A 27,804-nucleotide genomic window follows, 5' to 3' on the forward strand; every position below is an offset into this window, starting at 1 on the left:
CTCTCCTGGAGTCTCTGGGTGCCTACCCAGTATCCTGTGCCTGCTGATATCGCTCCCCAAGGGCTGGAACGGTCCCTCTCTTCCACAGCTTTCACCCTTGTCTGTGTTCCTGGGCTGCTAGACCAGCTCTTTCTAATCCATTTCCCACATCCACTTTACTCTCTAGAAATCCACCTTCTGCACCTATCACTTCTTCTTGATTCCTTTTGATGACTCTGGATTTAGAGCATGGTCCAGGTTCTGGAAGGTTCTATGAGACTCTATAGCTTATTGCTTAAACCTTAAATCCCCCGCCCCCCAGCACACACGTGCACACATACCACACACTTGCCCACGCGCACGCACACACATACACACACACACACACACACTCCAAGCTCTCTCTCTCTCCCTAGAACATCTTCTACCCTTGGGACCTCTGGTCACCATGCCAAGGTCATGGTCACATCTGCTGTCTTCATCTGACCTCAGACATTTTGGTGGTCACTTTCTCAGTGAATTTAAGAGTGTAATTCCATTTTCATACAGGCAAAGCAGATGCTGCCATCACTCTCTGAGCTTAGGACTTTTATAGAAGTAGGAGGTAGCAGAGTGGGATTTGAGCTTCAGCGGTCTGCCTCTTAGTGCCCAGGATGGCTATGGTCACCTTTACACTTCATAAAGCAGAAATGTTGTTATCCTGGCTTTGGCTAGGGAAAGGTGGACAAGGATAAAATTATAACACAACTCAGTGCAGGAAACAAAAATAGATGCTTCATATAGAAAAAGATTTATATAAGAATGAAGTTTCTCTGGGGGCTGGAGAGATGGCTCAGCGGTTAGGAGCATTGCCTGCTCTTCCAAAGGTCCTGAGTTCAATTCCCAGCAACCACATGGTGGCTCACAACCATCTGTAATGAGGTCTGGTGCCCTCTTCTGGCCTTCAGGCATACACGCAGAGAGAGTATTGTATACATAATAAATGAATAAATAATAAATTAAAAAAAAAAGAATGAAGTTTCTCATAATTTAATAATTAGGACCGAAGTCAAAGGTTGCCACCAGATACCTGACTGTCAAGGGCATGCTACTATAATCATGATCTAAGAGATGGAACCGTTCTGGAAAAATCACCCTCTACGTTCATTTTTCTGAATATACCAGCCTCACATGGCAACACCTTGTCATTAGGGCCAGCCATAACTGACGACCTGAGTTTAGGCCCAGGGATCCACATGGTGGAAGGAGAGAGCTCACTCCTCCAAGATGTCTCCATGCCTACTTAAAACGAGAACACACAGGCACTCAAAATAAGTAGCTTAAAATGTAATTTAAAGTTTTAAATATAAAAATTAAACCTTTGGGTCTCTGGTTTCTGAAAATAACAGTCCCATATGCCCCCAGCAGAGCTGGGAAGATGCCAACACGCAAGGAAAAGATCTGCAGTTGTGTAACGAGCAGTGTACACTGAGCAGGTAAATACTAAGACTGTAGAGACCAGGGCTTGGGACCTGACAAAATACAGTGGCCACAAGAGAAAAAGGCAAAGCAGGAGGGGGATGGGCTGGAAAGAAGAGGGAGGGAAGCGAGGATATCGGAGACATATTATCTAAGTGATTGTGTGTGTGTCTGTGTGTACCATACATATATAATATATGCTTATATATATGAAATTGTTTAAGAAAACTTAATTATAAAAGATAGAAGCAGCTGCATATGAGAAGAAAAGATGAGGAAGAGAGAAAGGAGGAGGAGGGGGAAGAAAAAGGAGGGGGGAAAGGAAGAGGAGAAAGAAGAGGAGAAGGAAGAGGAAGAAGAGGAAGAGAAAGAAGAAAAAGAGGAGGAGGAGGGAGAGGAGGAGGAGGAGAAGGAGAAGAAGAAGAAGAAGAAGAAGAAGAAGAAGAAGAAGAAGAAGAAGAAGAAGAAGAAGAAGAAGAAGAAGAAGAAGAAGAAGAAGAAGAAGAAGAAATACAGACCAATCCAAGAAGGGTGGGGCTGGGGAAATGGCTCAGCAGTTAAACGCTTGACAAACAAGCCTGTGGAGCTGAGCTTAGATCCCTAGAACCCATGTAAATAGCACAGCCTGCCTGTGATTCCAGCATCAGAGGCAAAGATGGGATCTCTAGAGCAAGCTGGCTCAGGGACCTCTTGGTTCGATTAAGAGACTGCCTCAAGGTAGAGGAAAGATGATTCCTGTGCATGTGCACACTGTACATGCCCATACACATGCAAAAAACATGCATGCACACACCACAAAATATAAATAAAGGAAAAGGGAAATAAAAAGGCATGGAATAAAAATACACAAAGTGTAGTGCTTAGAAATCACGGGAATGTTTGTTTATTTAATATGAGGCAGTCTCATGCGGCCAAGCTAACCTCCATCTTGCTATGGAACTGAGAATAGTCTTGAACTTTGATCCTCCTGCCTCTACCTTCTGAATGTTGTGATTACAGGTGTGCCCCTCCAAGCCAGATTGTTTGTGTTTTGGGGGGCTCAAAGCCGGGACTTCAGGCATACTAGACAGGCCATATTTCCGATGCCATCATGTAAATCATTAATCACTAAAAGATAAGGAACAACAAAAAATATCAGAATGAGCTATCATTTTATCCACCAATAGGCAAGCATAACATCAGCAGCAACCAAGCGTTGGCACAATGCTGGGGACAGAGATGTATGTGCACAGATGTTGGGTGGGAGTGTGATGGGTACAGCCTTCCTTAGATAGGGTAGCTTGGCAGTGTGGAGATGTGAAGGCGAGATGGGACAGTGACGTGAATAATGGAAAGGCACCAAGAGTGACTTAAGAGATGGCGGCATAAAGCAGAATGTCCCCAGACCAAAGATGTCAGCTTCCCTGTTCTCCAGTGAACATGACAACCAGTCAAGGACACTTTTGCCAACTCTCCCCATGCAGAAGGCTGATTCTGCCAGGGACAAAATCTTACATGACCTTTTTTCTCTCTGGACTCCTCATTGGGTGTCAACCCCTCCCTCGTGCAAGCTGTGTGCCCTTTGCACAGCAACCCAGTGCCTGCTTTAGAGTTTCCCACCAAAAGGTTTAGAGGGACCCTTCCAAATTCATCATTTTACCTGAAAAAGGGAGCGTTGCCCCCACCCCCCAGGACCGCTTTGCCTGTAGGATCAAGATGTACCATTGACCCCAGACATCTAACTTGTAAGATGGATGAATCTTAAGAACAAGATGTGGGACTGGTGAGATGGCCCAGCAAGGGGAGCCCCTTGACCCCAAGTCTGACAATGGGACTGGGACCCACAAGATGCGAGAACTGAGCCCAGAAAGCTATCTTCTAACCTCCACATAAGCACCAGGGCACGCGCTCCCTCTTTCCCTATTAATAGTGAAAAAAACAAAAAAACAAAAACAAAAAAACTGGAGCAGGTGTGGTGATGCACACATTTAATCCCAGCGCTTGGGAGGCAGAGGTAGGTCCCTGGGTCTGAGGACAGCCAAGGCTACACAGTAAGACCCTGTCTCAAAAACAAACAAACAAGCAAGGCCACAAGAAGGTAGCCATTTACTTTTCAGATGGAGAGTTTCAAATCCTCCTGGGAGCATTTCTAGAGAGAACGGTTGGCTCAACCGTCATAGCGGGCGTCAAGAATGATCACCGAGATGAGCTGCACCGCAGCCGCTGCCGCTGGAACACCTGTGTGCACGTGGCCTCGGTACCTCTGTGCATAAAATGTCCCTGAAAGAGGCAAGGGTGGAAGGGGAAGAGTGGAGGGTGACCCAGCAGGGGTCAGAGAGAAGACAGTCTCTAAACCTTTTAATGTTTGGAAGATATGAGCGTATTTATTCAAAATAAAAGTCAAAGAGTAAATGGAAAGAAAAAGAGACAGAGGGGCAAACAGAAGCCAACAGTGCCTGAAGGTACAACCATCCTAAAATACAGCGATTATTTTGAGGTTGGAAAATTACAATTAATGTTTTTCATGCAATACACATCATTTCATAGATATTTCCAAGCTATGAAATTGCATACCTATCATACAAGGTTTTGTTTGTTTGTTTGTTTGTTTATTTGAGACAGGGTCCCTCTATTATGTAGCTCTGGCTGTTCCGGGACTCACTCTGTAGACCAGGCTGGCCTCAAACTCACAGAGATCCACCTGCCTCTGCCTCCGAGTGCTGGGAGTTAAGGCATGTGCCACCACACCAAGTCTTAAGAAGGGATTAAAAAAAGAAAACTTTTTTTGTGTGTGGTTTTTTTTTTTCCCAGACAGTCTCATTCTGCAGTCCAGGCTGGCCTTGAACTTGTGGCAATCCTCCAGTCTCAACTTCCAGAGTGTTGGGATTAGATAGTGAGCTACCATGCCAGCTTTTGTTTGTTTGTTTTATGTAGCCCGAACTGGCTTCAAACTAGCGCTGAGGCGAAAGGGGTGTGCTGTGAGTGCAGATCTGGAAACATGTTGGTTGGGGCTTTGTTTTTAATGGGGGTGCAGGCTAGGAAATGTCTCTATGGATAAAGCACTTGCTCCACAATTGTGAGGACTTGAGTTCTCAGAACCCACATAAAACAAGGCCCAGTAGTGTGTACCCTAATCCCAGTGTTCACAAGGCAACACGAGAGGCAGAGGCAAGAGACTCTCTGGAAGCTCTGGGCCCAGCTTGCCTGGCATCGGCAGCGACGAGCAGTGGACAGACCCTGTCACAAACAAAGTGATCTCCACACGGGCACCACGGCACATGTGTCCACTCTCACACACGGGAACATAGACAATCACATAATTTCTATATATACACAAAGACTTTTACAAAAAGCCTGGTTGGAGATTTGGCTCAGGGTTAAGAGCACAGGCTGCTCTTCCAGGCCTTGATTCCCAGCGTCCACACGATTGCACATAACCGTCTGTAACTCCAGTTCCCAGGGATCTGATACCCTCTTCTGGCCTTCAAGGCATGTATGTGGCCCACTAACATACAAGCAGGCAGAACCATGTAGATAATGTTTAAAGCACTTCTCCCCCCTCCCCCCCAGTGCGCTGTGCTCCGACTATGTTGAGCCTGTCTGCCCCCTTCTTCCCAGCCCTTGCTTCTGGGACCCAAACCACAGGTTTTCATTGCTGTTTTTGGTTCTTTTCCTCCAGTGTTCCTGATGGGGTCATCAAAAGTGTGCTATGGCAAACCCTTCAAGCCCTCAACTTCTGCCACAAACATAACGTAAGTACCACTTCCTAAAGCTGGGATGTTCTCAGTAACAAATCTTCCGATAGAGAAATTGCCAGAGGGCTAAAATCAGAGCCCGTTACACAGTGAGGAAAGGCGGTTCACTCACGACCCTTCTCCTATTCCCATGAGAATCGAGCTACTGATAGCTTGTGAATCCAAGTTTGTGTGACCTGTTCAATATTTCCTTCCACCACAGAGTTAATGACTCTGAGAATTTTTTAAATTGGGCTAAAATAATTTTCCATCTTTTTCACAGCCTGACCCATCATGGCTGGGTCAGGTTGGGTTTCGTTCTTACTGTATAGTGTTGTGCAATATCAGTTTAAGATGTGTTACATTCGTTTATGCTGTAGAACATTTGTTTAATGGTGCAAAGACATGTTGTGTTCTTTTATGCTGCATTTGTTTAACTCTGTGAAGTTGTGTTGTTTTGCCTGTCTAAAACACTTGATTGGCCTAATAAAGAGCTGAACAGCCAATAGCTGGGCAGGAAAAAGACGTAGGAGGAGAAACCCGAGATTGGGAGAAGAGGAAGAGTGAGAAAGGGGAAGAGAGGAGGACGCCAGGGGCCACCCCGCTATACAACCAGCCGCGGAGTAAGAAGGACACAGAATAAAGAAAGGTAAAAAGCCCAGAGGCAAAACATAGAAGAAGAGAAACAGGTTCATTTAAGTTAGAAAAACTGGCTAGAAACAAGCCAAGCTAAGCGCAGGCATTTATAAGAAAGAATAAATATTTATTCTCCATGTATTTATTTGGAAGCTGGGTGGCAGGCCACTTAAAGAGTAAAATAAAACCAACTACTTTATGTATGTGTGTGTGTGTGTGTGTGTGTGTGTGTGCGCGCGCGCGCTCATGCGCATGTACATGCACGTACAGGAGTTCAAGCCAAAGCAAGATTATTGTTTTTCCCTGTTGTGTTTTGCCTTATTGCCTTGAGATCAAACGGTTGCAATTTTCATTAGGCTGGCCCATCAGCAACCTCTTGGGATCTGCCTGTTTCCACCCCCAGGGTTGGCATTACAGGTGTAGACAGCCATGCCCTACTTTTTATGTGGGCGCTGGGAATCCAAACCCAAGTAGATCTCAGTGCTCACAGAGCAAACAAGCCCCTGAGCCCACTGAACTGACACCAGCTCCAGGTTTCGTTCCGTTGCTGCTGTGTTTAGATAGCAGTGTTTGATATGTGGTGTCTCGTGCTTCTTCTTGTATCAGCATCATGAGCTGTATAAGGCCTGATGACCCTGACCTTGGCAATGGTGATCCTGATTGGCAGGCTCAGAAGTTACTCATTTTGTTGCTCCTCCCTCCGACCCCCATTTTCAGTTTCTCTGTAGATCTTTATACCCGATGGTTTCCACTTTCTTGCCTGAATCTAGAACTCATGGAGATTAAGAAATGGTCCTTTGCCAAAGGTGTTATTGCTTCTGCATTTTCATTGGGATTGCAGCCAGGTATGGTGGTCCACACCTGTAATTGCAGTTCGCAGAATGCCAAGGCAGGAGGATCATGAATTGGAGGACAGCCTGGGTTGTAGCATGTGCTCCTGTCTCAAAAATAACCTAAGTAACAATAATAGTTGGAATTGCCTAGAAGGTAGATTACTCTTGTGGACTCTGGCTGCTGTAAAATATAGGAAGACAAGGATGGACTGGGGTGTAACTCATTGGTAGAGCGTGGCCAAGGCTCTGATTCAATCACCAACACTGCAAAGAAACAGTCTTTTAAGACCGGGGAGCTAGCTCACTGGTAGAGTGCAGGGTCAATATATGCAAAGCCCCGGCTAGCTGCAATCTGCTCAACTGCAAAAAAGTAAGCAAATAAAAATAAGGTAAATACATGATGCTATCCTTCATGTGTCACTGTTTAGAGTGATGTATGTGTCTCAGCGTCCTCCCTCAGCGAACAATGTTTGCTAGGGTTATCGATGGCTCTTATTGCTTGGGTGTTTGTGGTGCCTGCAGTCATTTTCCGCTCTCATTTTGGGCCAGGGGGAGCTCACTCCAGTTGGCTCCTGGAGCTTTTACTAGAATGAGAGATTTTATAAAATATCTCTAGACCTTCCGAGTGGGTACTCAGAGTGCCAAGACACTGATTCAGAGCGCCATATGGGCATTTCCAATGCCAGCAAGATGTCTACCACTGTAGTCTGGGATCGCTGGGAAAGAAAATTCAAGATCAGGGAACTAAATATCTGTGCTTAGAGAAGCTCTCTTTAGTTTCACAAACGCCACTGAAGTTTCCATTAGAACAAAGAAAAAACCTTCATTTTCAGACATTTCCATGACAGAAAATGGGTGTTGTTCACAAGACACAAGCCTAGCTTTCATGATGCAATTTGTGCCTCCCAGTCTTTAGAAAAGGTGATGTTGGATGGAATCAGTCCGTTGCTTTCTACTCTACTCCAGGAGACAAAATGTTCTCCTAAAGTTGATGTAGAAATAGGCACAGCTTTTAACTTTTTTTATGTATATGGATATTTTGCCTGAGTTTGTCTGTGTACCACAAGCATGCCCGTGCATGAAAAGGTCAGAAGAAGGCATTGGATGCCCTGGAACTGGAGTTACAGTGGTTGTAAACCACCCCGTGAGTCCTGGGAATTCAAGTTGGGTCTTCTGGAAGAGCAACCAGTAGTCCTAAACACTGAGCCATCTCTCCCGCCCTGTTGATTTTTAAAGATACAGTTTTTTTGCCTGTATACTTTTGGCCTGTATACTAAGACACTCTTGAGGACAGATAAATGGTGAAATACCTGAGGCTGATTCATCTTTTTATCTCTTCCTTGCTTACCACGGACCTCTTATATAAACCGTGCTCAGCCAATATCTGTTGAATAACCAGATAGACAGGTGGATGGATTATCCAACCAGCTTTCTTCCCTGAGTGTAACCAAACAATTATTGCAGCTTAATGTAATCGGCATTGCCTCTCCACTTAGAAGAACATATCCTATACCCTGAGCTTTAAAATATTGCAGGCGTCTCGTTAACAATCAGTGGGCACTATTTAAAAATGGGCAACTTCTTAGTACAAATATCATTGTGGATATGTTCATGATGGGGTTGGTGCATGCCACAGTGTTCATGTGGAGACCAGAGACCAGGTCTGTGACGCTCATCCTCCCCCTCCCCCTTCACATGGGTTTCAAGGTTGGAGCTCAGGTTGCTAGGCTTGCAAGGTAGGTTCCCTTAGCTGCTAAGCATTCTGACTGGCGGGGCAGGAGGGGGAATAATTTCTAGGCAATTTAACTCCCCCAAGATGAAATTCTCTTTTTTTAATTATTTATTTATTATGTATACAATATTCTGTCTACATTTATGCCTGCAGGCCAGAAGAGGGCACCAGACCCCATTACAGATGGTTGTGAGCCACCATGTGGTTGCTGGGAATTGAACTCAGGACCTTTGGAAGAGCAGGCAACGCTCTTAACCGCTGAGCCATCTCTCCAGCCCTGAAATTCTCTTTTGAATATGTTCATTTTCTCATTCTCCTGTATGAGCATCTCAGTGTTGTTGAGTTGTTGTTGTTGTTTTTTCAGTCTCTCAAGTCTGCATTATCCAACCTGGATTGCGATTCATGAATAGTAGTGATTCTTGTTAAAGGCGCCTACTGTTTACATTTCTCTACACTTCCTGTTACAGTTCAAATAGGCGCCCTAGAACGTGAACAACTCTTGGTACTGAGTGTGTTCCTTTCTTCAAAAGATCCAGACAGATGCCGTTTTCACGTGTAACAATTACTGTTTTAATATCTTTTGATAATATCCTGACACTTAGATAAAGCTTTTCTTTTATTTGACAAGATTTATACATGAAAATTGACAGCTTACATTTTTCTAGGAAAATGAAGGCAATCTCTTTTTGTTTTCCAATTGTAAGCTCTGAGGCTTTGGTAAGCAATTGTAAACTACCCATCATTTAAACTAATGGGTGCTGACGATTCTTTGTCCTTTTGATGGCTCAGATAATTAAGCAAATATTATCTTGCAGTGTATTCATCGGGATGTAAAGCCTGAAAACATCCTAATAACCAAGCAAGGAATGATCAAGATCTGTGACTTTGGATTCGCAAGGATTCTAAGTAAGGACATTTTTTTCCCCTGCTTCATCTATTTCAGATGACTAGAAACTGATGTCATTTTAGGCTTACTTAAGCTAATGGATAGATGCGAAACGTCTTGTTATCCAAAGAGGGAAGAAGAAGACTCAGATAGCCTTCAGTCAGCTGGTAATTCAGCTTCCCTCCATCCAGCTAGGATTTATTGGATGACGCCTCTGTGCGCCTGGCCCCCCAGGAGTGGAAAAGGGATCATAAGATGCATTTCTGCTCTGCAGGCACTCATAACCCAGAGTAAACGAGATGAAAGAATAAGACAAGATGGTCGGCCATAAAGCACTGAAGTGAGGAAGCAGATGGTTCCCCGGGGAGAGATTGCAGCATGGGCTAGAGTGATTGGAAAAGCTGTAAGAGTCAGCTGGAAATGAAAGGGCCGCCAGGATCCAGAGACAGTGCTAAGAGAAAAGACACCATCCCCAGGCAGTGAGGGGTCAGAGGGATGGGCGATAGATAACTATTTCTCCCTAAGTATAGAACGTGGAAGCAGCAGGAACCTGTGTTAGCAACATGCACTTTGTGGGGGGTGGGAGTGGGGGGAGGTGGGTAGGTATGAGCATCCTCTGCCTCCCAGTGGTACCCAGAAGTGACTGAAGAAGGTTGAAGGAACCGAAACAAGACTGGCCAAGTGTCTCTGAGGCTACTGTGCTTGGTGGTGCAAAACAATAGGACCCAGATGATAACCCGTTTCCGCCGTGGTTGAAAAGAGAACCGGCAAATGGAGACGCTCCTAAGCTATGGGCTCAACAGAAGGTTGCGGTTAGAAGTGACAGTCGCAGTTGTCAGGACACTGGGAATTGCCCAAAGACTGGAGAGATGTCTTAGTGCAAAGCACTTGTCCTGTAAGTCTGAGGACCGGAATTCCAAGGCCCAGAAGCCACGTAAAAGCTGGACACACAGCACGTTTGCAAACCTAGTGTCCCTAGGATGAGATGAGAGTCTGAGATAGGGAAAACCCCAGAAACCCAGGCACATAGCCTGGAGGATGCAGCAGACAACCAGGAACTGCCTCAAACAAGGAAGGTGAGGAGCAGCACCCGAGGTTGTCCTTTGACCTGCACGCTTGTGCGCACACGCACACGGTATTCAAATGCTCTTATACACATACTAAATTTAAAAAGGAGAATGTCCCAAACACCGTAAGCAGAAAAGCAAGCTAAACGCATACAGGCAATGTGAGTCCAATTAGAGAGGAAATGCACAGGGGAAGGGGCTGGGGCCTGGGCTCAAATGGGAGAGGGCTTCTTAGCGTGCAGGAAGTCCTGCATGCCCTGGGCACAGCCGGGATGGGGTAGGGTGGGGTGGGATGGGGGAGGGGGGACAACACAAAACCACAGAGTTGTAGTCCCAACACTTTAGGAGATAGAAATGGGACAATCAGAAGTTCAAGGTCATCCTTGCCTACCTAGGCAGTTTGAGCCAGCCTGGGCTACACAAGACCTTGTCTTAAAAAAAAAAAAAAAGAGTTTATATAAATTTTTGGAAGAGCTGTGGATAGATAGTCAAGGTTGTTTTCTATTCTTGCTGTGAGGACTGTTGTTTGGTGAGTTGCAACCCCTGGATTTTTTGGTGGTGTTCAAACTGCTGTCTGTGTGTCCCTTACTAAGGAGAATTGCCACCCAATGTAACAACACACACCTGTATTCCAGCACTTGGCAGATGAAGCAGAATGATCCAGACTTCAGGATCAGCATTAGCTACATGGTGAAGTCTTGTCTCAAACTGAGTAGTGACCTTCAAACCCAGCACTCAGGAGACAGAGGCAGGCAGATCTCTATGAGTTAGAGGTCACCCTGGTCCAGTTAGAGAGTTCTGGGACAGACGGGAATACAAGAAGAGACCCTATCTCAAAATGGGAACAGAACACCAACAAAAACATTTATTTAGCATGTGTGCACCACTCAGAGCACCCATGGAGCTTAGGGAACAACTCGCCAGAGTGGGTTCTCCCCGACTGTCACGCAGTTCCCAAGGACCAAATGCAGGTGGCCAAGGCTGGCAACAAACAGCTTTGCCCAGTTGTCTCACTGGCCCCGCACGTATTTTGTAAAGACAAAGAAGTCTCTGCAAGTCACAAGTTTACCAATTTTTCTTTGCCTGTGGAACATTTATGGATTTGGTCCAACAACTCACATGTGACTCTTGTCACCTAAAGGCCCGATGGGATTGTTTCGTCAACTTCCCTCCAAGCTCAGAGGGAGAAGAACTGAGATTCCCAGACCTTCAGGCTCACATAGCACCATGAGATTGGATTCCACCCACTGACCATAGGCAGTACCACCCCCAGGGCAGAAGAAGTACATGTCTGACGGGAAGGCTTTCGCCCAGACCGTCATCGTCTGCCTGACACAGGTGTGACTCATGAGACAAGGAGTCAAACCACATTGTCACTATCGTCCTGAAAAGCTAGCGTGGACAGGGAACGTGAGTGTGTGCAGCCACCCAGGACTTCCGCGATTCGTCAGGACTTCTCTGTGGCTGCCCGAGTGAGCAGCCATAACCCGTGAGACTTTAGGCAGTAGAATGTGATCTTTCCTGGTCCTGGAGGCTCCAGTGGATGCTCCTTCCTGCACCCCAGGCTGTGCTAACCCTCACCTGGCAGCCACTTCCTTCAGCATCTGCTCTAAATCACAGCCGGTCTGTCTCCATGCCCCTGCGGGGCCATCTCGTAATAATGCCAGTCCTTGGACTGGGGTTACGGCTCAAGTAGTTAAGTGGTTGCTGTACAACCGTGAGGACCTGAGTTCAATCTCCAGAACCCACATTATAAAAAAAAATGCTAGGTATTATGTTGTGCGCTTGTTTGTAATCTCTGTGCTGGGGAGGCAGAGACAAGCAGGTCCCTGGGACTCTGCTGACCAGCAGCCTACACGCAGATTGGGAAATTCTGGGTAGAAGCAAGAGTTTGTCTCAAATCAAGGGAAGGGTTAGAGATGTGGCTAAAGTGCCTACCTAGCACGCGCAAAGTGCTACATAAACCAGATATGTGGCTCACTGCTCGTCTCTGTACTGGAAAGGTAGAGGCAGGGGCATTGCATTAGGGGTTCAAAAACAACATGGAAAATCACTGTCTTTAAAAAAAAAAAAAGGCAAGGTGGGAGACTGACCTGAGGAGTGACAGCTGGGGTGGATCTTTGGCTGCACATGCACGCACGTATACATTCTCTCTCTCTCTCTCTCTCTCTCTCTCTCTCTCTCTCTCTCTCTCTCTCTCACACACACACACACACACACACACACACACACATACACTGGCTCCTGAATTCAGGACCCACCTCACTATAACTCAACAATTTCTGAAAAGATGTTATTTCCAAATAAAGTCAAATCCACAGGTACCCGAAACTGGGACTTCAAACCTATGGGGGTTTTTTGGAGGACACGATTTAGCCAAAACCAAGCACTGTGCTGATGAGAAAAGGAAATGGATGAAGTCTGACTTAGACTTGGGTGACCCGACAGGAATTCTTACCCCTGTCTGGGATGACTCTCCCACGGTCTCCAGCTAGGGTGCACTCAGTGTCCACTACCCGGTGTCAGCGAGACCCCGGCTGAGAGCTACACAGGTCTGGTTAAGCTGCCGTCCCAGCTGCTCCAGGGAGAGTGGGCCAGAGGCACTCGGGCCAGGAGATAATGATGTCATTTAAACTGCCTGATGCTCTTCCTCACAGTTCCGGGAGATGCCTACACAGACTATGTTGCCACCAGGTGGTACCGAGCCCCTGAGCTTCTCGTGGGAGACACGAAGTACGGTTCCTCGGTGGACATATGGGCTATCGGCTGTGTTTTTGCGGAGCTCCTGACGGGTCAGCCACTCTGGCCAGGAAAGTCAGATGTGGACCAGCTTTACTTGATCATCAGGACACTGGGTATGAACTGCATTTTGCAGGCCACATGTTCATTATAGCACCCCGGTGATAAATAACGTAATGAAAGCAAGAAGCCGTCGCTTCTCTAAGCCTCTGCGGGGAAGGTCTCGGGTCTCGCGGTTGTAGCCAAAGCCCAATCCTGTCTGAACACACAGTGCCAGCAATGAGTCTGCAGAGGCCTTGCCAAGAAAATCCAGTAAGTCTGATATTATTTCCTGATCAGGGCAGCCAACATTTAAAGTAATATTAACGTAATGCACTTGTGTACTACCTTAAAATTTATAAGTTCTCAGTTTTAAGAAAAAACTTGTAGTCTGGACAGATGGCTCAGGGGTTAAAGAGCAGGTACTGATCTTACAGAGGACCCAAGTTTGGTTCCCAGCACCTGTCTCAGGTGGCTCCTAACTGCCCAGAACTCCAGCTCCAGGGGATTCAACACCTCTGGCCCTGCGTTCATGTGTGCAGCCTCTACCCCCAGCCCTACCCAGAGACGTACATATAAGTAACTCCTTTTTTCTAAATTAATCTTTTACTATTTTCTTAATGTGTTTTTAGTTGAAATAGAATTACATCACATTTTCCCCTCCCTTCAGCCACTCCCAGCTGCTCTCCCTCCAAGCCCTCCCATGCTCCCCCACTCTCAAGACGATAGCCTTTTTATTATTGTTATATGTATGTATATATATACATTTATATGTGTACATGTATATATATAACCTACTGAGTCCATTTGTTTTTTGGCTGACCAGCAGGGGGGCTCATCCCTGGAAGAGGCTAGTTCTCCTTCCCCCAGAGTCATTAGTTGCCCGTAGTTCTTCGCTAGGAATGGGACCCGTGAAAACTCCCCTTTCCACATTAGTGTGTCTGCTGATACTGCTGCCAGTACCGGACGGGACCTCCCTCCCACCGACTGCGCCGTAAGTCCAATCAGACAGCTGTTGGCTGCCCCGATGTGTAGGTTTCTTTATTGCACCTTGATGCACCACCGCCTGGCAGGAATTTATATCTTTATTTTAAGGTTTGTTTTATTTTGGCCAAGTGTGGTGACACACACCTTTAATCTTAGCACCCAAGAGGCGAGGCAGAGGCAGGCAGATCTCTGTGAATTCAAGGTCAGCCTGGTCCAAATAGTGAGTTCCAAGACAACCAGGACTATGTAAAGAGTCCCTATCTCTCTCAAAAACCAAAAATCAACAACAAGAGAGGTGTGTGTGTGTGTGTGTGTGTGTGTGTGTGTGTGTGATGCTGAAGGTAGAACCAGGGCCTCTCATGTATGCTGAGCAAACCCTCTGCCACTGAGTTCTCCCCCAGCTCAGTTGGAAGCCTGTCTCATGAGCTGTGGTCACTGTGTCATCTTGACAGTCAGAAGCTGTAGTCTTCTTCCCATGGTTGGAGAAGATCTACCCCAGCGAAGACTACAGATCCACTCCAGGAGCTGAATGCAAAGCCATTAACGCTGTCTCCGCAGGATGAACACACAGATCTTTCCCAGAACTGCTCTGGCTTTCTGCCTGCTGGGCAGCTCTCTGCTTCTCTCTAGCTCATTCTCCCAGACAACACTGTAGGTCACACCTTCTGTGTATGTGTCTGTCTGCTCAGTTCCCTACCTCTTTAGACAGACCAGCATTGACTCCTGTTCATAGGACCAGCTGACGAACCTTTCTTGGCCTCATTTTCCTCACTGATACAATAGAAATAAAAACAGGCAATTCTCAGACTGGACATGTAGCTCAGTGGCAGAGTGCTTGTCAATCATGCGTACATCTCTAGGTTTGAACTCTAGCACTGCCTGGCTCAAGCATGGTGATGCATGCTTGTGAGCCCAAGATTTGGGAAGCAGAGGCAGGAAGATCAAGAGTTCAAGGTCATGTTTGACTATGTAGTTTGAGGCCAGCCTGGAATAGACAAGCTTCTGTTTCAAAGGAAGAAAAGAATGAGGGAGGGAGGGAAATGAAGGGAGAGAGAGAAGGGGGTAGAGGAAGGGAGGAAGAAAGGAAGGAAGGGCAGGGTGGAGGGAGGAAGAGAAGGAAGGAAGGAAGGAAGGAAGGAAGGAAGGAAGGAAGGAAGGAAGGGAGGGAGGGAGGGAGGGAGGGAGAGAGGGAGAGAGGGAGGGAAGGAAGGGAGCGAAGGAGGAAGAAAGAGAAGAAGGGACGGAGAGAGGGGGGATGGAGAGAGGAAGGAATAAAGGAAGGGATGGAGGGGGTGGGGAACTGGAGGAGGGAAGCTATCGATTCTGTTGAGAGATTGTCAGGAACAGAGATGAGACGATGAGCTTGAAGACAGCAGCACTCGCTCGCTTAGTCTTACAGGGAGAGTGGTCCTCACCCGGGCATGGGGCCTTTGCACGGGCTCACACTGCCCGTGTCTGGAGGGAACACTCAGGCACAGAGTTCCCTTAATGCCTTCGTCTTAGGAGATTTTTATGAGGTGCTTTATGATTTTCTAGCCCAAGTTATCAGGAGCTATGTGGTTTGTGTTTTACAGGAAAACTCATCCCAAGACATCAGTCCATCTTTAAGAGTAACCAGTTTTTCCGTGGCATCAGCATACCGGAACCAGAAGACATGGTAACCGGCTCTGTGCTGTGTGATTGTTACTTGTGCTGTTTCTGTAAAGAGCTGATTGTTTCACGTGTGTGCTTTTGGCTGCTCTTTTCCACATGAAGTCCGTTTAGAATGTAGACGCCACACACAGTGGGCCCAGCATGGTCACCTGAGCTCTGGAGGAGCTTGAGCCCAGCCAGCCTGAGCCGTTTTGAGGCCCTAACTCAAAAACTGTTTATAAAAATCCAGGCATGGGAGCATGGCTATAATCCCAACACACAGGTCTGTTAACACAAGTTTGATGCCAGCCTGGAATAAGGCAGCCAGGACTACATAAGTGAATCTCTCTCTCTCTCTCTCTCTCTCTCTCTCTCTCTCTCTCTCTCTCTCTCTCTCTCTTTCTCCCTCCCCCCCCTCTCTCTCTCTCACACACACACACACATGAGCACACACACAACAGGAACAGAGTGATGCTCAGAGGCTAAGAGCACTTTCTGTATAAGTGTGAGGACCCAGCGCCCATCAGAAAGCTGGGTGTGCCTGTGCACACCCATAGCCCCAGCAGTGGGAACAGGGGACATGGGGGCTTGCTGACTGTCAGCCCAGGTTCCATGGCAGACCCTAACTCAAGGAAGAAAGGAGTACAAAAGAGAAGGACACACAGTGTCCGCCTCTGGTCTCCTCATACACTTACGTGGTTTTGCACATTGGCATACGTGTACCTACCTCCCCACATATACACCAAAATAATAACTAAGATGGTGAAGGAAAATAAGTTTGCCTGACCTGTCTCTTCCACAATTCACGTACATTTAAATTTAAGTCACTCTCAGTGTCCGATACACCACATTGATGGTTTTGGTCAAACACTAAAGTTAACTCTCCCTGAAATAACTATTTTCTCATAAAGTCCTTAAACAGTTTTCTATTTTGAAGATATGTTCTCTCTCAGTTGTTTTTCTTCTTACAGAGAAAAGCAAAGAGCAATAGAAGTAAATTTAGAAAAATTAAAACATTTTTCAAGTAATGCTCAGTGTACCTAAAATCCTAGCACCTAGGAAGCAGTAGCTGCAGGATCATGGTTCCTGTTTAGCCTGAAACATAGAGGAGGCTCTGTGCTACCTACCACCTTCCATAAAACAAACAAACAAACAATCTTTGTTTCATAATTTGTACTTTCTCGTGGACATTCATTCTACAAAATCTGCTATACCCTTGCAACTCCTGACCCAAGGGCATGTCTGCTCCTAGTCTTGCCTTGTCTAGTTCCCTCTCTCAGGTCCCCTAAGCTCGGGGTCTGACCTCCAAAACTCCATGTTGATCTTGGTTTTGTGATCCAAGCCTATAATACCAGCACTAGGGAAGCAAGAGGAGGATGCCACAGTTGAAGGTCAGCCCATTCTACATAGTGAGTTCCAAGCCAATCAGGAAGACATATAGAGAAATTCTGTCTCAGGCCAATTCTGACAAAAACCATCTCTTGTTGCTGGGTTTTTCTTTGGGCCACCGGCTCATAAAAAATGACATGAAGACTTATTAATTATGAAGCTTGGCCTATAGCTTAGGCTTGCCCCACTAGCTCTTATAACTTAAATTAACCCATTTCTATTTGTCTGTGTTTTACCTCGTGACTTTTTACCTCTCTTCCATGTTGCACCTCCTGCTTTCTCTCCATGTCCCCTGGCGTGTCTCTTACACCTGGATTCATTTCCTCTTCCTCTCTCTGCCTGGAAGTCCCGCCTAACTCTTTCTACCTAGCTATTGGCCATTCAGCTCTTTATGAAACCAATTAGAAGGTGTCTTGGTCAGAGACCCATCTTCACAGCATACAAAAAAGTTTTCCCACAACAATCTCCAGACCGTCTGCCAGTTTGCCCAGTCGAGGGAAAGGAAAAACCTTCAGGAGAGGCATGACCACACCCACTGTGCTGCAGCCAGGGACCCTCAAGAATGGGAGACCTGAGAAGCCTGATAGTGACATGTGGCGTGTGATTTAAGTTCATGATTTCATGTACGCTTTGATTTCCTAAGATTATGTGTGTGTGTGCGTGCGTGTATGCACGTGTGTGTGTATGCATATGTATGTATGGATATAGTTTTAAATTTTTCACAAATATATGAGGCTAAAGATTGACTTACAAAGATAAAAGTTAAAAAAGAGGTCTGGCTTGGCAGTTAAGGCTTTTGTCTCATTTAGTGTGAGGAAGAGTTTGGAGGCCCCCAGATCCACATAAAGGCTGGCTAGCTGTAGTGTCTTGCCTATGTTCTAACCTCAGAAGTACAGACCTCAGAAAGTGGATCCTAAGCCAACTGGCTAGAGACTATCCATATGGATGAGTTCTGGGTTTGAGAGACCCTGCCTCGGGGAATAGGCTGGAAGGACATAGAGGATGATTCTGATTGACATCAGCCTTTGCCTCTGTGGACACACACACACACACAAGCACGCTTGCCCCACACAAGTGGAGAAACATGCATGCACACACACATGAAAATCGGAAAAATTCACACAAGAATTATTTATGTAACGTGTCTAATGCAAAGAATGAGATACTACAAATTCATCCGTCTGCTGCCCAGTTTGAAGAGTAGCGTGTTACTATTACCTTTGCAGCTTCTCTGTCTCCTCCCCTCCCTGCTGTTCTGGGATGCTTCACCTCCTATTGACCGCTGTAGTGTTTCTCAGTATCTAAGTCAGAGACCCCTCGTTAATGTGCCAGACTCCAACAGCCAAGCACCATGGGGGGACTCGGGTGGGACGTATGTCATGTTTGAAGCATCCATGTCCCCTTCCCTTGCAGGACTACTAGCACCAAGAGTAAGTCATTGCCAAATTAAGACAGCAATTCTAGTGTTATATCTCTTGAGCCTTTATACTAGACTACAAAATTATGTACATGTGTTTAAAAACTTAAAAAGGGCCATCAAACACATTAAGGGTGTTTCTCCCACAAATTGTCAAGTACACACACTGGGGGCGGGGAGATGACTCAGGGGCAGAATGTTTGCCCTGCATGCACAAGGCTGTAAACTGAGCCCCCCAAGACCAGGAAGCACATACATACACACATAATACACACATGCATACTACATGCATGCACATATTCATCACTTTGGGTTTATGTGACACTGAAATCTTTGTTTTCCAGGAGACTCTTGAAGAAAAATTCTCAAATGTTCAGCCTGCCGCTTTAAGTTTCATGAAGGTATGTGGGAATTATAGCTACAATTATTGAACCTGGTCATTCAGCACAGAGGGGAGGGGAGCTGTGCAGAATATAGTGCCCCAGTAGGGAACAGCAATTTAAAATGGTAAGATCAGGAGGGAGGCGATAAAAGCAGGTGCCTACGCCTGATGACCTGAGTTTGATTCCTGGAACCTACACAAAGACACTAACTTCACAGAATTATCCTCTGACCCCATCCCCACCCCGACATAGTCCATGACACGTGTGCCCATAAATATGCACACATACTCCTCTTACATACAAACAACTTTTAAATTGCTTTTTAGAACGAAAGGACCCCACTTTGGACTTTGCAGCTTGTTTCTCAAACCCTGACTTCAGACCTTTTCCCAGGTTGAAGCTGGCTGAGAGGGGGACTTCTAAGGACTCCTCCTGTTTTACAAAAATTGTTAATTGGGGAGATGAGGACTCAGGAGCCCTGTCTCCATCAAATCAATATTAATGCTCAAAAGATTAACCAAGTGCCCAGTGGTGATGGTGTATGCCTTTAATCCCAGCACTCGGGAGGAAGAGGCAGGAGTATCTCTGAGTTCAAGGACAGCCTGGTGTAGAGAGTAAGTTCCAGGACAGCCAGGGCTACACAGGAAAAACCCTGTCTGGGGGGGAGGGGAACATTGTTCTCGACCTGAAGCTCTGGAGCGTCTCAGATGGCAGCCTCTTCTTAGACTCTGAGAATGTTCTTTGAATGAACAATCCACTTGGTGGACTGCATTGCGATAGAGTGAAAACCCCACAAAATAATTAATGCAAATTCAAGATGAGAGTGTGATGAATTTGAAAGTATGATGGTTAGCTTTTATTTATTTGTTTATTTGTTTATGTTTTCCGAGACAGGTTTCTCAGTGTGGTCTTGGTTGCCCTGCCTGGAACTCATTCTGTAGACCAGACTGGCCTTGAACTCACAGAGATTTGCCTGTCTCCGCCTACCAAGTGCAGGGATATTAAAGGCGTGCACAACCACCACCCTGCCAATGGTTAGCTTTAATTGCCGACATGATATAGCCTAGGATCACCTCAGGAAGGAGACTCAATGAGGGATTTTCTAGATTAGGTTGGCCTATGGGCATGTCCTGGGGTGGAGGTTGCCTTGCTTAAATTAATTGAGATGGGAAAACCTGCCCACAGTGGGTGGAACCATTCCCCGAGCAGGGGATCCTGGATTGTATAAGAGAGGAGAAAGTGAGCTGGGCCCGCATGAAACATGAGTTCACTGCTTTCTGCTCTTGTGGATATAATATGACCAACTGCTCCACGTTCCTTGATTTTTTTTTTATTTCTTCAACAGCACCAAAACCAATATCTAACATATTTAAAGGATACTTATTACATATCACTGAAATAAACTAAATAGATGAATGTTATTTCTTCATAAACCCACATGGTAATTTTCAATTTATCAGAAGGCTGGTGGTTGAAACCTTTTGTGTTGGCTTAATCTTCCATCTTTGATCTAATTTTTGGTCTTTTATCTTTCTTTATCGTGTATGTATGTACACACATGCCACAACATGTGTGTGGAGGTTCCAGGACAACTCGTGGAAGTTCTTTCTTCCACTGTGTAGATTCCTGAGATAGGGTCCTGTTAGTCTTGGCAGCAAGCACCCTTACCCCCTGAACCATCTACCGACCCACCTCAACAGAAGACAAGCTAAGGTATCTGTAACTCAGCCTGGCCTCCAACCACCACTTCCCCTTTGGAAGGTGAGGGTAGGACCTGGAACTAGAATTTCTAATGGGCTCCTGGTGACACTGATGGCTCTGGACTGGACAACTGCTTTCCGCTCACAGTGAAAAAATGTCACTGATCAGAGACGACCCCTGATCCATCTGTGCATCTTCCCTTAACAGTCTGAGCGGTAGGTTAGGGAGATGGCTCCGCGGATGAAGCATTTTCTGTGCGAATGTGAGTACCTGAGCTTGGATCCCCAGCACATAAATGCCAGGGGCATGGTGGCCCACCTGTAATCCCAGCTCTCTAAAGGTAGAGACGGGGCATTCTGAAGCAATCCAGTTATCCGGGGTACTGACCTGCTTAATAAATAAGGTGGGGGATGGTCGAGAACAACTCCCCCCATCAACCTCAGGCTCCACAGGCACACATGAGCAGGCTTATCTGCACATACACATAAACCCGTATGCATGAATGAGTACATGCACATGTATGCACACAAGCAACTCACGGACACACACACATGCACAGATATACACATACAGAACCATGCATGAACACGTAGACATACACGCATGCATGAAATGTCTGAGTGCCAAGAGCATGTCTAGCTATGAAGGAGTTCCAAGAACTTAGCCAGGTGCTGTGGCACATGCATCTAAGCCCAACACTTGGGAAATGGAGACAGGATGACTGGGAGTTTTAAGGTCCTCTTTGGTTATATTGCAGGTTAAAGGACAGTTTGAGCTACATGACACGCTTTCTCAAAAAAGAAAAAAAAAACTAAACCAAACAAGGACTCAGTAATGTGATGGCTTGTTTGCTTGTTTAATTAATCATTTCTTAGGGTTTTTCTTTTTCTTTTCCTTTTTTTTTTTTTTTTTTTTTTTTTTTGGAGACAGAGATTCATGTGGCAGAGGCACAGGCTAACCTCAAACTCTCGTAGTCAAGGATGACCTCGAACTCCTGAGATTACAGGCACCCAGTGTGTGTTGTTCTGGAGATCAAACACAGAACGGCATGTGTGATCGCCGAGCGCCTACCACCTGCACCCAGCCTAACGCCTACCTTCTGAAACCACTGGCCCACTTGTTCGTTCGAGTTTTGGATGTGCAGGAACCGAGTAAGCCCATATCTTACATCTATGTTGCTTTTCCTCCCCCTGCGAAGGGATGTCTGAAGATGAACCCAGATGACAGGCTGACCTGTGCCCAGCTACTGGACAGTGCCTACTTCGATTCTCTGCGAGAGGATCAAATGAAGAGAAAAGCCCGCAGCGAGGGAAGAAGCAGAAGGCATCAGCAGGTACCTCAGTTTACAACTTGAAGTGATCTAGAAATACTGCTCCCCCCAACCTCCTTTTCCACTTGTCAAAGTGAGGCAAGAGGAACACCGACATTTTCGTTGCTGCTGTTCTGATTTAGATGCGTTTATCTCAGGAAATATTGGTGGTTGCTGTAATAAAACCTACAACCATAAAATCTTGTTGTTTACAAATCTTCTTCTGACCATACGTCTCTACAGATGAGGCTGTCATGTTTCCCAGGTTAGCCTCCCACCTCAGCCTCCCAAGCACTGGGATTGAAGGTGGACAGCATCCTGCCCAGCTTGCATTTGCGTCAGATCTTGCATCCTTTCTGTTATATTGACCACACAGACATCCTGCCAGATGCCTACCTAAAACCTAACAAGGGCACCCTGATCACAACAGGATTGAATTTTGCCATCACTGGGACAGAATTCCACCCTCTTCAGTAGCCTCTAGATCCATGATTCTCAACCTGTGGGTCGTGACCCCTTTGGGGATTGAACAACCTTTCACAGGGGTCACCTAAGACCCCCAGAGAATACTTATGTTTTTTACATTATAATTCCTAAAAGTAGTAAAATCACAGTTATGAAACAGGTACAAAAATAATTTTATGGCTGGGGCCAGCCATCAATGAGGAACTGTATGCAAGGGTCACAGCCTTAGGAAGGCTGAGAACCACTGGTCTAGAGAATCATCTCTTGCCCATGCAGGGAGTTAAGATGGCCTTTTATAGGCCTTTCCTAGAAGCCAAGGACAAACTTTTCTAGATCAAAAGGAAGAAGCCAGGGCTGGGGGATCGCTCAGTGATGGAACACTTGCCTAGCAACCAAGACCTATCTATCATAAAATGGGCTAGACGGAACAAGATGGCAGACTCTCATGAGAAATAGTGACTCTGAAGAAATCTTCAAAATTAAAACAAACTTTATCATAGGTTTATGTTGAATTCTTTTCTCCTCATCAGCACCAAAAATAAATAATAGGTAACAAAAAAGATGTTTGTTACATTTCATTAAAATAAAGTAGATAACTGTTATTTATCAATAAACCCAAAAGGTAATTTTCAATTTATCCACGACTGACAATTGATGCATTTTGTATTTGATTAATCCCCCATCTTCGATCTTATTTTTAGTTGTTTAGTGTTGGTTTCCATGCATACAAAGCTGCCAGGCATCCACATTTTTATTGCACAGGCCATTTTACTTTTCACTATTAATTGCTTTCAAGTCAATCCTAGCCCTTACACATAAATAACAAATAGATTAGGGCTTGGGGCCGAAGATGTTGCCCAGTGGTTAGGAACACCTGTTGCTCTTACAGAGGACACTAGTTCGGTTCCCAGCCTTCTGAACTCTACATGGTAACTCACAACCTTCTCTAATTCCAGCTCCAGGGGCTTTGGTGCCCTCCTCTGCCGTCCACATGTGCCAGGCAAACATGTGGCACACATACATACATACATGCAGGCAAAACACTCATACACATTAAAATAAAAAGTCTTTAGAAGTTTAATAAAGATTAGGGCTTGTGGATAAGTCTGAGACACTGATCTGGAATACGGTATGAATGTATAAGAAATGCCTGCAGCTTTGAGAACCCCTCACCCACCCCCACCTCTGTCGTGGGGGAGGATTCTCCCTGAAACCCTTACATACAGTTCCCTCGTGTGGTGACCTCCAACCATGAACGTATTTCTGTTGATACTTTGTCATATTGCCACTGCTATGAGTCATAATATAAATATCTGTGTTTCTTGATGGTTTTAGGTCACCCCTATGAAAGAGTCATTTGACTCCAAAATGGTAGCAACCCACAGAGTGAGAACCACTGTGACAGAGGATTCCCAAGGCCCGCTGTCAACCAGAGAGTAAGAACCAGAAGTACAGCAGGTGATAGGTAGCCTCATTCATCAAGATTCACCAACATCATGTTTGGTGTTGGTGGGCTTCCTTGGTAAACTGTGTTCTCTCCGCTCACGCATAGTGGGTCCCATATGGTACCCATTGTGATACCTTAATGCAGCCCAAGCAGAACCCCAGAGAGCAAAGCTGAGAGGACCGGAAGACAAGGACCCGAGCTTGAGGAATTTGAGCCGGGCACAAGTTACATTGACAGAGCATTTGCCTAACATGAAAGAAACCCTGAGTTGCCCAGCACTGTGTAAACAGGTCCTTGGTACTGGAATTCTAGAACTGGGGAGACTGAAGCAAGAGGGTCAGAGATTCAAGGACCATGCTCTTTGTCTTGGCTACCTAGGAAGTTGGTGCTACTGAGACCTAGCCAAGAGAAGGTCAGAGAGAGGTGGGGGAGACAGGGATGGAGAATGGAAGGATGGACAGAGGATGGACAGATGGACTGGCTGGTCATGGTCATACACGCCTGTAATATCAGCATCCTGCATTCTGTAGGCCGAGGCTGGAAGACCGGTGAATGTTTAAGGTTGGCCTGGCCTACATATGGAGATCCCGTTTTCCTGTCTCCAAAACAAGGGGGACATTTAGAGATGCTGCTGAGTGGTAGAGGCTTGTGTATGGCATGTTCTCTACAATCCTAGTGGAGAGGATCCCCATAAAAGACCAGTCACCCCCCCCAAAAAAAGAGAATTTTGACAAAGATCAATGCTAGAACACAGGCCTGCTCTTAAGGACAGTGGTCACTCTTGCAAGAGGTCAGATCCCCTGAAGAGATCAGGCCACGCCTCCACCTGCAGCACTCCCTGGGACAGAGCACAGAAGCTGTTCCATGGTGTTTTCTATAGCCTGTAACCTATGGTCCTGACCTGTATGTACCTGGCTCACCCATGCTCTGTCGCGCATGCTATGTTGAACTGACTCATGTGGATTCATGTCAAAACTCCCACCACCCTTTGAAAGCATTGAAAGCCCTGATGCTCCCTTGTTCTAGGGGTTGCCCTGGGGATTTTGTCGGAAGGTAGCTCTGCACCCCCTTTCTTGGCAGCTATCTCTTTTTCCTCCCTATCTCTCATATCCTTATTCTTGAGTCTGGCACCTTAGACCACTTGGCTAGCCTGGCACCGCTATTTTCTTAATGAAGTCCTTTTCAGGATTTTATATGGAAGCCTTTCTTTCCCTTGAAGGTCCTGTCATATTGGCCTCTCACATATATTGTTCCATTGCTGTCTAACATCTCCCCCACAACCTCAAGGTCCAATCTTGGTCTGGAGGCCCTTTCTCCTAATAAACGTCACTCCTAAAGGGGAGTTCCATATCGGCTTCCTTTCCCTGATGGATGCTGCCGTTCTGTTACCGTTATATTTAAAAAAAAAAAAAAAGGGAAAGGGGAAGGGGGACAGGTTACACAAGGGCCTTTGTGCTCCCGTGACTTGGCTTCAGGAGTTCAACTGTGTCTCTGCATGGTAAGAAACGACTTCCTTAAGACCGCTGTCAAAAGACAGAGGAAAAAGACTCATTTTTTTAAAATGATGGCAGGATGCTGTTTCCAGGGATTCTTGTGGAATAGCTGGTGAAAATCTCTTAAGCCTTGACGGCACACTCAGAGATATCATATTGAAGTAAGCAATAGTATGTCTATGAGAACCCTGAGATAGCTCACAGAAGCAAATTTCCCATCCAAGTATCAGAGGAGCACAGTTTTTGGATAAGCGAGTAAGCATAATTTTAAAATTGGTGAGTTTCGCCCTCTTTGTGCGGTGTGTCTTTTTGTTGTTATTTTAACCCAAATGGTACCTATAGTAATGGTTTCCAATTTACTTTCTTGTTTTTGTCTTGTTCTGCTATTAGAATCAACTGTTGCCTCTTATACCTGGAAGCCACATCTCCCCAACACCTGATGGAAGAAAGCAAGTCCTCCAGTTAAAATTTGATCACCTCCCTAACATTTAGGGAACCCGGTCTTCCCAGTGCACCCATTTAATATGTAGATACTTTTGTATGCGACAGGAACGCTCAGTGTTCCCGGTGCAAACGAGCGGCGTGCAAATGAAGGTGCCGCTGAGACCCGGGTCGCTCTGATCCTTCTGATTCCTTTCCCTGTGCCTTTCCCATGCCAACTCTGTCTCCTAGAACACTCTCTTCACATGTCCTAATGCCAAAATGGCGCCCATACGGAGGAGGTTTGCAGTTCATCAGAGCCGGATTTCCTCAGACACTGCGAATCTGTGGGCTCACGCTTCCATTAGGGAAGGATCTCATGAGCCGTCTCCCTTCTGCTGACCACGTAACATCCTGAAGCAGGAGCAGACCTGCCGGCTGCTGTTGACAGAGGGGACACCACTCAGCTCCCCCGCTGCAGTCTCTTCTCAGCGTAGCCTGGACTTTTGGCATTTACACGGCGGCAGCATGGTGACCGGAAGAGACGGTCTACGGTAACCTCTTCACTCCAGGGCAGAATCTTCTCCATCTTAGGAGGCACTGCGGATTCTGCTTTTACAGCGAGCTGGAGTTGATCCACAGCGGACAGACTACAAGGAATCACCCACCGCATGACAGTAATGTTCCTGAATCACGGACTGCCCGCTCTAAGGCTGTCCCTGGTGCGCCATGCTTTCTCCTTTCTTCTTTTTTAACCCATTTGTGTGTGTGGAGTCGGTGGAGCAGGGGAGACCTCACATGTGACGTCAAAGGACAAGTCGGAGGCCAACCTGGTCATTATGGCAAGCCCTTGTCTTAACACCCACTCTCTAAAAGTTGATTGAACCCAAATCCCTGTTGCTGGACATAGAAAATCTGTATAGTTCATACATATGTAGAATGCCATTGTTGTCATTTGTCAAAATAGCTAAAGATCTTGCTAGTAGTAGAAGTGTACTTTGCCTCGGTGGATATCTTAGTATTTCATTTCTGACCTGATTACAGTTAGATTAAAAAAAATCAAAGAATGATTGTGTATTTTACATTTTTAAAGTAGACCTGCTTTAGTTACGCTAGTTAAACCCTTATGAGAGGCTGGGGATGTGACTGGGTAGATGCAGCTCTTGCCTGATAGTCCTTGCAGAAGTCCTGGGTTTCCTTCCCAGCTTAGACAAAAACAGCTGTAATCACACCTCCCTGGAGTCGAAGTTCGAAGTCACCTTGGCTCCTCATAGAGTTCAAGGCCATGCCCGGCTAACATTTTCCAGGCCTGAGGGTGCACTGTGTAAGGGGTAGAAAGGGAGATCTCAAGTTCAAGGCCAGCCTGAGGGTGCACTGTGAGGCTAGCTCCAACCAAACAGAAGTAAACGAGTTAGCTGGTAAGGGCAGTCTCTGGCCAAGTCTCTAAACCGTCTCTCTGAAGAATGCGCCGTGTTTCCAGACGGTTTCAGAATGTGTGTGGACAGAAGCCAGGCTATTTCAGCTCACTCGACCTTGTAACCATCGTTAATTAGCATTTAATAATTAGTATGATAGATTAGAGTTAACTACAAAGTAGCATTGGCTGAATTGGGTTAAATGCATAATATTATGGCATTTAAACTTTTTACTTCAGATATTTCGAAAAGCTGGGTGAAGATTAAACACTTCAGCGACTGTGTATTTGTGTATTTAACTTGACTGTTCTTTAATTTATTTTAATAAAAGCCAGAAGCACTTCTGTCTCCTAATTTCTCTCCAAATCAACTATTGGTCTATTACCTGATGCTTCACACTTACAGGAAAGTCGTCTCTGTCTCAGTTCCACGCATGTTTTCTCACAGGCTGCAGAATCTGAACGGCTGACACAGCAGACTGCTCCTGTGGGGATTTTGACAAATGGGAAACTCACAAAAATCTCTTCCAGGCTGACTGACCAGCCAGACGCTTAGCCCGGAGAAAATCTAGGCAACTTTACCAGAAGGCTGAGAGAGTCTTTCTATTTCAATCTATCAGCATATTTCTCTACCCCTTTATAGTTCTGCAGAATGCAGCGCGGAC

At 45.9% G+C, this 27,804-nt stretch overlaps 1 protein-coding gene across 2 annotated transcripts in view; it reads left to right on the plus strand.

Annotated features, from left to right (window-relative positions):
* Cdkl4 (cyclin dependent kinase like 4) overlaps nt 1-27,475 on the plus strand; it is a 43,421-nt gene extending 15,946 nt beyond the window's left edge. For both annotated transcript variants that reach the window (XM_050163495.1, XM_050163496.1), the window contains exons 4-10: nt 5,096-5,168; nt 9,167-9,257; nt 12,962-13,159; nt 15,644-15,726; nt 18,852-18,908; nt 21,790-21,924; nt 25,696-27,475. In XM_050163495.1, the coding sequence (XP_050019452.1) occupies nt 5,096-5,168; nt 9,167-9,257; nt 12,962-13,159; nt 15,644-15,726; nt 18,852-18,908; nt 21,790-21,924; nt 25,696-25,797 (739 nt within the window). In that variant the 3' untranslated portion in view covers nt 25,798-27,475. The remainder of the gene's footprint in view (nt 1-5,095; nt 5,169-9,166; nt 9,258-12,961; nt 13,160-15,643; nt 15,727-18,851; nt 18,909-21,789; nt 21,925-25,695) is intronic.
* Nucleotides 27,476-27,804: the final 329 nt, after the last annotated feature.

The sequence above is a fragment of the Alexandromys fortis genome, unplaced genomic scaffold (assembly GCF_014885135.2).
Source record: "Alexandromys fortis isolate MF-2015 unplaced genomic scaffold, M_Fortis_MF-2015_v1.1 scaffold_136, whole genome shotgun sequence".
In the NCBI taxonomy this organism is placed as follows: Eukaryota; Metazoa; Chordata; class Mammalia; order Rodentia; family Cricetidae; genus Alexandromys; species Alexandromys fortis.